This window comes from Artemia franciscana, chromosome 19 (assembly GCF_032884065.1).
Source record: "Artemia franciscana chromosome 19, ASM3288406v1, whole genome shotgun sequence".
NCBI lineage: Eukaryota > Metazoa > Arthropoda > Branchiopoda > Anostraca > Artemiidae > Artemia > Artemia franciscana.
Genome location: NC_088881.1, coordinates 24,087,180 through 24,099,957, shown reverse-complemented (window position 1 = coordinate 24,099,957; position 12,778 = coordinate 24,087,180). Strand labels below are relative to the sequence as shown.

The following is a 12,778-nucleotide window of genomic DNA, read 5'->3' as shown; positions in this document are numbered from 1 at the left end:
TATCAAAAACAAAAATATTAAGGCAAAATAGCTTTAATTCCCGTCGAAATTCAAGAAAACTATCCATGTTTCTCAAAGTCGTAGGTAAACATTTCCATGCATGGGGTCCAAGATGCCGAATAGAAAATTGAGATCTACGGGTAATAGCAAGCGGACGACGAATTATATCGGACTGTCTCGTAGAATGTGTATGAATATCACTTCCTAATTCAAACATACTTTTAAAACATATTGGTAAACAATTTTGAAAATATTTATATATAAACAGGCTTCGATAAAAAGTAATAAGTCCTGCTAAAGGCAAGATTTTGCATTCTATATACCTCTTTTGTACCGAGTCTTTAAAACCTACACCACATAACACTCGAAGCGCTTTATTCTGCAAAACTCGAATATGATGCAGATGAGAAGGAAATGTACTACCCCAAACATTACAACAATATAGCAGATAAGGATGAATTAAGGAATAATACAGTGTTCTTAAAATATCTCTTGGGAAAATATACTGCAACTTTCTTAAAATGCCAACATTCCTAGCGAGTTTAAGACTAATATAATCTATATGTTTTCTTAAGCTGAGACATTCATCAATTAAAACTCCTAGATTTATTGTACAATTTATTCTTAAAATACTCATATCAGCAATATTAAGTCTGTCTATCCAAGGGTAATATTTTGAGCTCCTACCATACAATACAAAGAAAGATTTACTATAATTCAAATTTAACTTATTAAGCTTCATCTAATTTTGTAGAAACTCCAGACAAGAACTAATACGACTCAACAGCTCAATTCCTGTTTGTGCAGCCACAGTTATATGAGTATCATCCGCAAAGCTGGGAACAATTATTTTTTCCCCGTCACATCCAATGTCAAGATCATACGAAATCATATTAAAAGCTCTAGATAAATCATTTATAAAAATTATAAATAACAGGGGACCATGAACAGATCCTTAAGGTACTCCAAATTTAACACTACTGACTGAAGAAGCATTATCCCCTAGTTGTACATATTGAGTTCTTTCTTTAAAAACGAGGACAGTAATTCAAGAAATAGTCCTCTAAAACCGTAATTTTCTAATTTGGCAATGAGTATGAAATGGTCAACGCATTCAAAAGCTTTTACAATATCAAGAAAAACGGAAGCGACTTTCATACCATTATCCAACGCATCATTCACAAAAGTTGTCAAAAATAAAACAGCATGCTCAGTAGATAAACCCCTCCGAAAACCAAATTGATTTGGATTAAGAAATGACTTACTCTCCAAAAATTCAACCATTTATTTAACTATCAATTTCTCAAACAATCTAGATACTAGACGGAGACTGAGTTATTTCCCTGTGACATGTGACCAGGCTGTTTATGAAATTTTGCATGCCATAAGAGTGAAAAATCCAGCAGCATATTCTGACGTTTTCCTCAGGATGGGTGGCCTCAATATTTTAATGAATTTTATGGGTAAGACTAGTCATATAATGAAGTGCTCTGATTTAGAAGAGGAGATTTATGAGGCTGGAATCTACAAAAAGGAACTATAAAGAAAGTAATGAGTGGAACACTGTATTACCAAGCTTTCACTGCTCTACCTTAGTTCTACTACCTTAGTTCTAAGAACTACCTTAGTTCTACTACCTTAGTTCTAAGAACTACCTTAGTTCTTGATGCTATATCTGTTCTGTATTGGGATGCTTTTGAAAATTTTGTATCAAATCAGACGATTTATTGTGCTTTATTAATTTTGAAGAAATTGAAGGCTTACTGCAGAACTGGAAAATCTCAAGAGAGGATGCTTCCATTGATGAGAGCATTCATTGTCTCAAGTAAAAACTTACCACATGATCCCCCTGCTTGGAAACGTTTGAGAATTTTTGTTCATGCTCAAAAACCAAAATCCAAGCTCTAGAAACGGAACAAAGAAATAGTACTAATTGTTTGGTAATTTTTAAATAGCGAAAGATCTGGTGACTGAGATGAGCAGCTTGCCAGAAGGGACCAAATGCTTCCTTATTTAGTTGCATGTGGTCTCTATAAATACAGGATGCTCCCTGTGACACATCACACATTCTGCAATTATTCAATGGACTGTTAAATTTGGGTCTCTATACATACAGGATACTCCCTGTGGCACATCACACATTCTGAATGGACAGTTCAATGTGAAGAGGAGAAATGTCAGATTCAATTTCATATCTCCTGATCATGCATTGGAAACCACTATTAATTTTGATGCAAAGATGGTGTACTTACAGGGATTACTGATAAAAAGTCGGCACTAGTTAAGTGGACTTTAAATCTTCCCTTTTGTGCCTCAGTCTCAGCTACATTTACTGAGGTGCTATGTGTGTGCCTCAAAGTGAGTTTTATGCTACTCACTATGAAGATCATCCTTACTGTAGCAGTAAAAAAGTAGTTATTAAAGTGAAGTCTTTTCTAGAATTCAGGCTCAATCCTTTTCGATGCAGCGATGACGATTTAAGCTACCTCAACGAAGTGAAGGTCATGAGTAGTGAGCAGGCGAAACAGAAAAAGATGAAAGTTCCTATTACTGGTGACACAGGTCTTCACCATCTGAAGAATTTTCTTTCTCATGATGTTCTCCCAGGCACACCTTCTATAATTGAGAGGATTATCATTTCTGGGAAAGTTGTATTTCGATCAGGGATCAAATCAGCTCGTCTGAAGTATTTGAAAAATAATAAACAATTGGAATGTGTGCTTTGTTAACGTCAAGATTAACAGTGAATTGACTGACTCAAGGAAAGGTAGGCTTGATGTTGTACCTCAGAAAGCACCCATCCACTGAATCAGAAATCATTGAGAGCTATGTAAAACGAACATTTTTTTGTGACTTTTAATGGTGACATTAAAGAAATGCATGTCTTTGCAGATAAATATGATTGAACATTTGGATATTGGGACAAAGAACGCAATATAATCTGCCTGAAGGACTGGGGTGGTTACCAAAAGAACAAGGGTTTCCATACCAATTTGTAGTATTCCTAGGTAGACATTTAGAGCTGGATGATTGGACCACGTTTTATTTGACAGTTTGGAAAAGTTAGACCATGGCCATCAGGAAGATTGAACTCTCTGCCTCTCTAGAGGCTATCAAGACCCGATGAAAATAATGATTCTCAGCAGAAGTGGAAGCATGGATAAAGGATCTGAACAGCAATTAAGTTGTATCCATAAAGAGGCGGATGCTAGAGTTGTATTGAGAATGGACCACTTTAAGAGAGGTATTGGTATTGAATATGTTGATCCAAATGACACAGATATCGTTGTTCTTTTGATGCATCAGTACAAGCTACTCCTTAGACACCACTCAAATTGTGAAAAACGAAAAGTGCCTATACATCAACTTTGCCGGAATTTATCGAAACCAGATCTTCCGTCTACCTTGTTCATACACTTTCTTGCTGTGATACAGTTAGTTTTTGTTCTCTAAAGGGAAAAGACTGATGGCTAAGGTTGTCGACAAATGAGGATTACAGGAATTGATTGCTTTACTTGTCAAAGACACTGAGAGGTCAGAGTTCGATCTTCTGTGCAGGAAAATCTCCTTTTTATTGGCAAGAAAGTAATTGTCCGTGTATATGGTGAAAATGGAAGTGGAAGCATGGATAAAGGATCTGAACAGCAATTAAGTTGTATCCATAAAGAGGCGGATGCTAGAGTTGTATTGAGAATGGACCACTTTAAGAGAGGTATTGGTATTGAATATGTTGATCCAAATGACACAGATATCGTTGTTCTTTTGATGCATCAGTACAAGCTACTCCTTAGACACCACTCAAATTGTGAAAAACGAAAATTTTGTCCAATTCTATGGATATTCAGTGCCTATACATCAACTTTGCCGGAATTTACCGAAACCAGATCTTCCGTCTACCTTGTTCATACACTTTCTTGCTGTGATACAGTTAGTTTTTGTTCTCTAAAGGGAAAAGACTGATGGCTAAGGTTGTCGACAAATGAGGATTACAGGAATTGATTGCTTTACTTGTCAAAGACACTGAGAGGTCAGAGTTCGATCTTCTGTGCAGGAAAATCTCCTTTTTATTGGCAAGAAAGTAATTGTCCGTGTATATGGTGAAAATCAACACCTCCTTACCTATATATTTTTCCTTCTTATTTTTTCCTACATATAATTCCTACGTATTTTTTTTAAGAGCAAAAACGTGATTTTTTTAAATTTCGAAAATCAGCACCTAAGGACCGAGTATATAACGTTCCTATTTGTCATCAGCGCTTTAGATTACTCCGTATTCCGTTGTCAAGCCTTCTACTGCTCACTGATCACCTACTAGTCACAGTTCTGGAGAATGGCTTCCTGACTATATTTTCAACTTGCTTTTAACCCTGTCTGGCGCACTTATTACCTCATTTCCAAAGTCTGAGTCTTTTCAATGTCTTGAAAAGATCAAACTTCTTTCCCTACCTTAACACTCTCGCCTCATCTTGGCAGCACAAAAATTGAAAACTAATATTTCCTGACATAAGATGACAAGGAAAACCACAAATTACAGAATCATTTCCATTCCGAACTGAAATTATAAGTGTTTCATTTTCTAGGCTACGTGACCTTGTTCTTCCCATTTTCCCATCTTTCCGAAAGGGTTGCAGGAGCATCTGCGTGTGTTTTGTCTTTTAAAAGGTTGAGCTTTGCCCTTCCTAGAGTGCTGAGGGACAAATACTCATTTTGGAAAGCAAATATACTAAATAAACCGTTTTTCTCAAAACATCATTTTTGAAAAGTTAAACAATTATCTAACAAGTCGGATTTTATGGGGAGGTAGTTCTCCTCTTATTTAGAGCACCCTATGTATGGTGACCAGAAACCTAGAAACTAAAAACCAAATTTTTGTCCTAAATAAAAGTAAAGAACGTCGTTAAAATATAGAACGAACAGAAATTATTCCGTATATGAGCGGGGCTACCTTCTCTTTAGCTCAGAGTTCTTTAAACTGAAGTTTGCCGTTGTTTCTTCAATGCTTTAAGAACCAGTTCTCAAACACAAGGGAAATTACAATGGGTTAAAATTTATTTTTGCAATGCTTTAGGAATGAAATAGTTTATTGATTGCTTTGCTTTTTTTAATTACCCACTATCTTCCTGTCAATGATAAAAACACAGAAAAAAAAAACAAGTTTAAAGACTACCAACACATTTTTTATTAATTAGCAGCTTAGCAGCTGAGAGAACACACTTCCAGTCATCATATACAAATAAAAACATCATGTAGTAATAAGTCACTATATACAAATGTGTATTTGCTTTCAATCAAAATTTTCAGATAAACTGCTTTAAAGGCATTCTACTACTACTACTACTACTAACTCACTGCAGCACCAAGCCACCTGAGGCCAACACAGCTACGCATGCTCTTCCTCCAACCTAATCTATTTAAAGCCTCCCTCTTTACACCCTCCCAGGAAGTTCCCATTTCCTTTAAATCTTTATTTATGATATCCTCCCAACCCAGGCAAGGACGACCTGCTTTCCGTGTAGCCCCAGACGGTTGGCCAAAAAGGACAATCTTCGGTAATCTGTCATCCTTCATCCGTAGAACGTGACCAAGCCATCTCAACCTTTTTTTCATTACAACCCTTGAAAGCGGAACATGTAATACTTACAATTACCCATTAATTAATTTTTTGCGCTCATAAATACTTTCGGTAAAGCGCTATTAAACTTCAGCATAAACAACAGGAGGTTAAGTAGAAAGCTGGCTCTCTTAAATACAGAATAATCTCTATTCAATTAAGTTAAAACAGACTCTTTGCTTTCATTTAAAAAAAAGTATATATCACAAGAGGCAAATTAATTCTTACTTCCATCATGTAGAGGATCAATGCTATGAATCATGAGTTGAAGCAATCCAGCCCGGAATTTCGATCCTTTGTGACCAGTAATACTGCCACGAGGTTCGTTGATTCCATTAGGGTTACCGTTGAAGCTGCTTGTAATTGATCCTTGGCAATTAGGTCCTTTAGTGGTCTGAAGGAGAGAAAACGAGAAATAATTATAGCGGTTCTACATTTAAAATGACTCTATTAAGCTCAATTTGTAATTGAAATTGAATAGAACTTATAAAAAAAACAAATTAAGATGAAATAATATACAGTAGATCGGAAGAGATAGAATAGATCCTTTCACATGCAATTATATAAACAATAATGACAACACATCCTTTTCTAACCCAAATTAAAGTATTTTGAGTTACCGAATCGTACTTATAATTTGACCAAACCCTCAAAGGTTTGGCAGCTTCCAACCGTTTTATATTTTAACATTACTCTTCACCTTCATCTGAAATTGCTTTTTCTTGTACTTAAATCCCGCACACGTTTAATATTGATAAAATTGGGTAAGGCTCACTCCCCATCATTGGGAGACTAGGTTTATTCTGAACAAGGGCTAATCTTGGCAGGTCCATCGTATACAAGAAATTCTAACAGTGTCGACAGGATTCTAACAGTGTCGACAGGATTCAGTGTCGACAAGAATTCTAACAGTGTCGTTTCTCAGAACTGTGCAGAACAGTCTGTGTTGAGTTCCTCAGGACACGCGTTCAACAGACTACCTCACGACTGGGTTATTTTTGACTTATTAGGAGTAACTTCAGATACTTTGTTGAGGTGTCTTGAATAATCCCACCAGGGTTGAAGACGTGTATTTTCACTTTTGAATAGAAGTTCACTCCATCCAATTTCTAATCCACCTTCTAGGAAATTATAAACGCTAGAAAATCAAGGACAGCCGAATCAGTAATTCATTACAAGCTTTCTGTGCAAAAATCTTCGAAAGGATTTGGTTTTAAAAAGTAAACTATATATGGCAAAGCTCAAAAGGACTGATATTTCACGAAGATCAGCCTTTTTCAGTTCCACAGTCCAGCCATCTGAAAGGCTTAGGGACCTGGCCTATCTTACTGTTGGTTGTTTTTTTTATTATTATTTTTTCTTTTTTTTTGGTAATTTTCTTTATTGATAAAACAAAGATAGAAAAATCCCAAAATGAAGAAAAAAACAACAGGTTTTTGGCCAGTTGAAAGCAAGAAAAAAGACGGACTTAACGACATCTATTTCGCATGTATGAAACTAGGCAGTTGTTATTGCTAAATATAGAAAAAACTAGTTAATGTAGTATATATAAAATCTAAGATAATCTATAAAATCTAAATTTAAAAACAATAAAAAAATAAGAAACAAAACAATACCATTTGCTTTCGTGCGCCCACGAGAATCACTCATAATTGCTGATATAAATGCTCTGTGGTGTTTCAGTGGGGTATTAATAGAACATACATATTTATTGGTTTCTTTTTTTGTTTGTTTTGAGTATTAAATTTTATTTTTATATTCTAATTTTAGATTTTACTGATTATTTTTTGATTGCTTGATCTTTTGTTTTTTCCTTCCCTTCTACTGGCCGTTGAATCCTTGTTTTGTTCTTCACTTTGGGGTTTTTCCCTGTTTGTTTTGCCGTGGCTTGCCAGTTCGGCTTTAGATCTTTTATTCTCCTGTTCTTCGCTTTAAGATTTTTCCCTGTTTGTTTTGTCATGGCTGGCCAGTTCGGCCTTAAATCTTTTATTCTCTTGGTTAAGGGCAACAAAAAATAGTTTTATTCCCTGCTAAGGCCTTACTCATTCCCTCAAAAGGTGCTGGTAGACTTAAAATACGAAAAAGTTTCAGTGTATGTGAATGCGATCTTTCGTCCTGAAATTTTTGCTAGAAATTTGTCTGTCATGTTTTATTTTTATATTTTAATTGTTTACCAGCTGTCCTAACTGCATGTTTTTGTCTGCATATTATATTGAACGGTCATCTGGGTTTTTATTTGAACAAATGAAGGCCATTTTAATGTGTCAAAAGTCACTCCAGGGACCGTCTCCCCGCCGTGTGGGGGGAGGGGGGCTTCACACAGTAAGTAAAAATAATCTTAAAATAGGAGGAATGAGCTTATATTGCAAGTGACTTCAATTACAGCTTGATCTATGAGCCTTGCTGTACGACTAGATTAACTGGTCTAATAGCCTTATATCTGACACTGGTCCAATACATATTACATTCAAACCAAGTGATTGGTTAAGTCACAAATTTGGTCTTTTATACATTACTTTTAGTATGGCCGAATATCCCCAAATGGCAATTGGGTGCTTCAAAATCTCGCCAAAAACACGGAGCACAACATGTGCATTTTTGAAACAGTTAATTTTTATGGACATTTGGGTCAGGAAAATCAAACAGTCCGTGGTAACAAACTGTAGAAAGGAGCGACCCGGCACAATAGTAACCGAAACTCTAAAAAATGGAATTTTGATATCAGTAGTTACATCAAAATAATTGTATTTTTATGCTGACTTTAAATATATACGTTTCATCGAGTTTAGTCTTCCCCATCAAAAATTTTCGAGCCTGAGAAAATTTGCCTTATTTTCGAAAATAGGGCAAAAAACCCTCTAAAAGTCATAGAACCTTTTAAAAAATCACAACCATCAGAATCAGCGTATCAGAGAACCCTATTGTAGAAGTTTCAAGCTACGATTTACAAAAAAGTGGAATTTTTATTTTTTGCCAGAAGACAGATCACGGATGCGTGTTTATTTGCTGTTGTTTTTTTGTTTTGTTCTTTCGCCAGGAGTGATCGTAACGACCCAATGGTCCTTCATTTTAACGAAAATTAAAGTTCTAGCGCCCTTTTTAAGTGATGAAAAAATTGGAGGGCACCTAGGCCCCCTCCCGGTCTCATTTGTTTCCCAAAATCACCAAATAAAAATTTTTGAGAATGCCATTTTGTTCAGTATGGTCGAAAAAATTGATAACTATGTCTTTGGGGAGGCCTAATCACCCAAAGTCCCTAGGGAGGGGCTACAAGTTACAAACTTTACATATGGCAATGGTTATTGGAAAGTGTACAGACGTTTTCAGGGGGACTTTTTCGCGTAGGGGGGAGATCAGGAGGAGGAGGAGGCTAAGTAGAAGGATCTTTCAATGGAGGTGATTATCATGACGGAAATTCCATGGAGGGGGCACAGGATTGTCTATTATTATTTAAAAGAAAACAATGAGAAAATAAATAAAAAAAAGTTTTTTTCAACTGGAAGTAAGATTAGAACTTTAAATGAACAAAAATTACTACGCATACAAAGGGGTTTGTCTTCTTCTCAATACTTCGGTCTTTACGCTAAAGCATTATTAGTAATTTCAACTATTTATTCTACTGTCTTTGTGATTAAGATCTTAAAGAATTGGGACAAAATTCAAGGTTTAGTGTAAAGAGCAAAGTATCGACAAAGGGGCGAACCCCCTCATATACGTAACAAAAATATACAAATATAGAAGTTCGTTACGTAAGTTAAATCGTAAGTTAAGTATATTTATTTCTAATAAAAACGTTCGTAAAAAAAATAAAAAGTTCTAGTTGCCTTTTTAAGTAACTAAAAATTGGAGGGCAACTAGATGGTCTAAGTTAATGACTTATAAATCATTTTAAAAATGCTTATTGATATTTCAAGTTCAGTTTCTGCAACACATTATGACAACACTTATTATTACTATCTAATGTCACACATACAAGTTTCATCAAACCGTTTATAGTAACGAACTGTAAGTGAGGAGCGACCCAGATGAATAGTAACCGAAACTCTAAAACGTGTAGTTTTTATACTTATAGACTTATCAAAATAATTGGCTTATTTTGGTGATTTTAAATATATAAGTTTCCTTAAGTTTAGTATTACCGATTAAAGGCTACGAGCCTGAGAAAATTTGCCTGATTTTCGGAAAAAGGGAGAAACACCCCCTAAAAGTAATAGTATCTTAAAGGAAATCCCACCATCAGATTCAGTATATCAGAAAAGCTTACTATAGTAATTTCAAGCTCCTTTCTGCAAAAAAGTGGAATTTTGTGTTTTTTGACACAAGAAAGATCACGGGTACGTTTTTATTTATTTTTTTTTTTTTTGCTTTTCTAATGAGTGATCGTGTCAACCAATTGGTCCTAGAATATCACGAGAGGGTTCAATCAAGCGTAAATTAAAAGTTCTAATGCCCTTTTAAGTGACCAAAAAGATTGGAGGGCAACCTGGCCCCCTCCCCCGCCGTTTTTTCCCAAAGTTGTCCGATCAAGATTTTGAGTAATCCATTTTACTCATCATAGTTGAAAGACCCAATAACTATGCCTTTAGATATAACATGACCACCACAACAGCCCCAGGGTAGAGGTCTTTAAGTTACAAAATGTGCCAGTTTCCTACAAATAGTATTTGTTAGTGTGAAGTATGTATAAATTTTCGGGTGGGGGGGGGAGATATTTTTGCTGGGGGTTTTCCAGAGGGAAATTTCTAGGGGGAAGGAAGTTTCCAGGTGTGAGCCTGTCAGGGGAGATTATACACTGGGGTAATTTGCCAGAATTCCTATACAAAATATCTTTTAAATGTCTTGCTTTCTCTTTTCCGTCTCAATTTTACGCGTGGAGTTCTGAAGGGTAATTTTCTGGGCTAAATTTTACGCATAATTGAATTGTCTAGAGGATATTTCTGTGGGGAGGGGAATTTGTCCGTCGAGTTGGGCCAGATTTCCTGGCGTTACTTAAAAACGATGAGAAATTATATTTAAAAAAACAAGTTACAGAAATTATTGCGTGTATGAAGGGGATTGTCCCCTCCTCAACACCTCGCTCAATGCGATAAAGTTTGAATTTTGTCCCAATTCCTTAAGAACTACTCCTGAAACACAAGGGTTGCTTAATTAAATCAATAGAAAGCTTTTTTTAAAGTACTATAGACTTTAGCGTAAAAAGCGAGGCGTTGAGGAGGGGCTAATCTCCTAAATAAACGTGATAATATTTGTTTGTTTTAAATTTTAATGTTGCTCCTTACTTTCAGTCGAAAAAACTTCTTTTTATTAATTTAATCTTCAAAAAGGATCGCTTACCTAAACTTGTAGTCTTCTAGTAAAGATAGAAAATATGGGGGATCAACGCTCGAGTGACGCTAAAGACGGCTAAAATATAGATAATTGATACCACTGGCAATTTATTTAATGGTCAATTTTGTATTCGCTTGGAAGGAATGAAGTAAATTTAATTACCACTTTTTTAATATTCTATACTGTAAGTTTCTATGCTATACAGCACTGAAGGGAAGCAAACACCTAAGAATGACGAATTGAAGCAGTATAACTAAAGGGTTGTCAGAAACATATTTAACAAAATTTTGTGTTTGTTAAGGGATTTAGATTGCCATTGCCAGATTTTGTTGTTGTTGTTGTTTGGGGTTTGACTAGTTCAACTAGTAGGCCATATGCGGCAATACCACTCGATGATTGTTTACCTTCTGCAATCACTAGCTTGCTTGGGTGTCACTTCAGTCAATATTCACTGGACCGGATCTTGTATCACTTATCTTGCTATTATTTGCCGGTTAATTAGACTTAAATGGACTATTTTATAAATTGTCAATTTTTACCTCAGAATGTTGTTTTAATGGTTAGTTCTTATTGCATTTAAAAATAAAAGATTTAATGGAACAAGAAGATCATGAAAACAGAACAAAATATATTATTACTGAAATATTTATATCAGTAATTTTTTTCTGTTATGATTTTTTTTTTCGATACAGTTTTTGGTTAATACTGCAGAATAGACAATTTATTCTCTATAAAATTCTGCTTTTAAGACAGTTAAATGAGATGCTATATTTACCAAATCCTTTAGTTTATAGCCCCTTGGCTAGTTCTGACCACCCAGTTGTCCTTTCTTTCTCTTTTTCCCATGTCTGCATTATTGCTTTCTAAGGATGGCTGTCCACCCTTAAGAGCTCTGTGTTTGACCTCATGAGATAAGTCTTGCGGAAGTGGAGAAAAGAAAAATGAATTACCAAGACGCACCCTTTTGGGAGATAGTATTCCTCAAAATTAATTAGCGCAGTTATAAACTTGGGCCACTCAAAGAGATAGACCATCCCGAAGAGTTTCTTTTAAATAAAACTAAACTAAATTTGTTTTCTTGAAAACAACAGAAATATACTGCCATATAGAAGATTTAATCCTACATAAATTTAATCTTGTTTTTCTATGACATTGTTACAAAATAAATCAGTATTTTATCAAAAGTGAGAACTAACTGCAAAAAACACACGAAAAAGCAGAAGTTTGAGTCTTCAGCTTAAAAACAAAAGGGCTGCTTTCAAAGGTTCGAAATGTCCTTTCATCTCCTTGTTCAAATAAAAATACTCGGCATGGTTCTGCTACAAAATTGTTATTCAATAAGAGTCCTCTCCTATGTAAAATGATATTTCCCTACTCCTTTTGCGACTTGACGATATTTTCCTCTTATTATTTGTGATATTTTCTAGCGGAAACTATTCCCAAGAGAAAAGAGAGTTGTGGCAGCCAATTGCCTATCATCAAAATAAAAGAAAATGAGGATATTTTCCGATCAAAAAATTCAAAGTGAAAAATTGTTAGATATGCAGACTCCTGAGGAAACTAGCTGGCAACGTTTACAATTATAAATCATTGTATTACCCAAAGCCATAGCGTGTATCTCACATGATCATAGTTTCTCAGAAAAGCAAAAACAGGCTACTGAGGTTTGAAATATGAAAATCTGCAATAACATTGTGCGTTGAGTGATGAAACTTAGTTCAAATTTGTTAAAAAATGGCGTTCTACAGTTTTTTTATCTAATTGACTACCTTGATCCAATTTTTCACTTGAATTCGGCTTTCCTGCTTATATTTAAGTCAAGATTAGGGCATTATAATT

At 35.2% G+C, this 12,778-nt stretch overlaps 1 protein-coding gene across 2 annotated transcripts in view; it reads right to left on the bottom strand.

Moving 5' to 3' along the window:
• LOC136039456 (sodium/potassium/calcium exchanger Nckx30C-like) overlaps positions 1-12,778 on the bottom strand; it is a 71,409-nt gene that overhangs the window by 42,762 nt on the left and 15,869 nt on the right. For both annotated transcript variants that reach the window (XM_065723220.1, XM_065723219.1), the window contains exon 2: positions 5,840-6,005. In XM_065723220.1, coding sequence (XP_065579292.1) covers positions 5,840-6,005 — 166 coding nt within the window. The remainder of the gene's footprint in view (positions 1-5,839; positions 6,006-12,778) is intronic.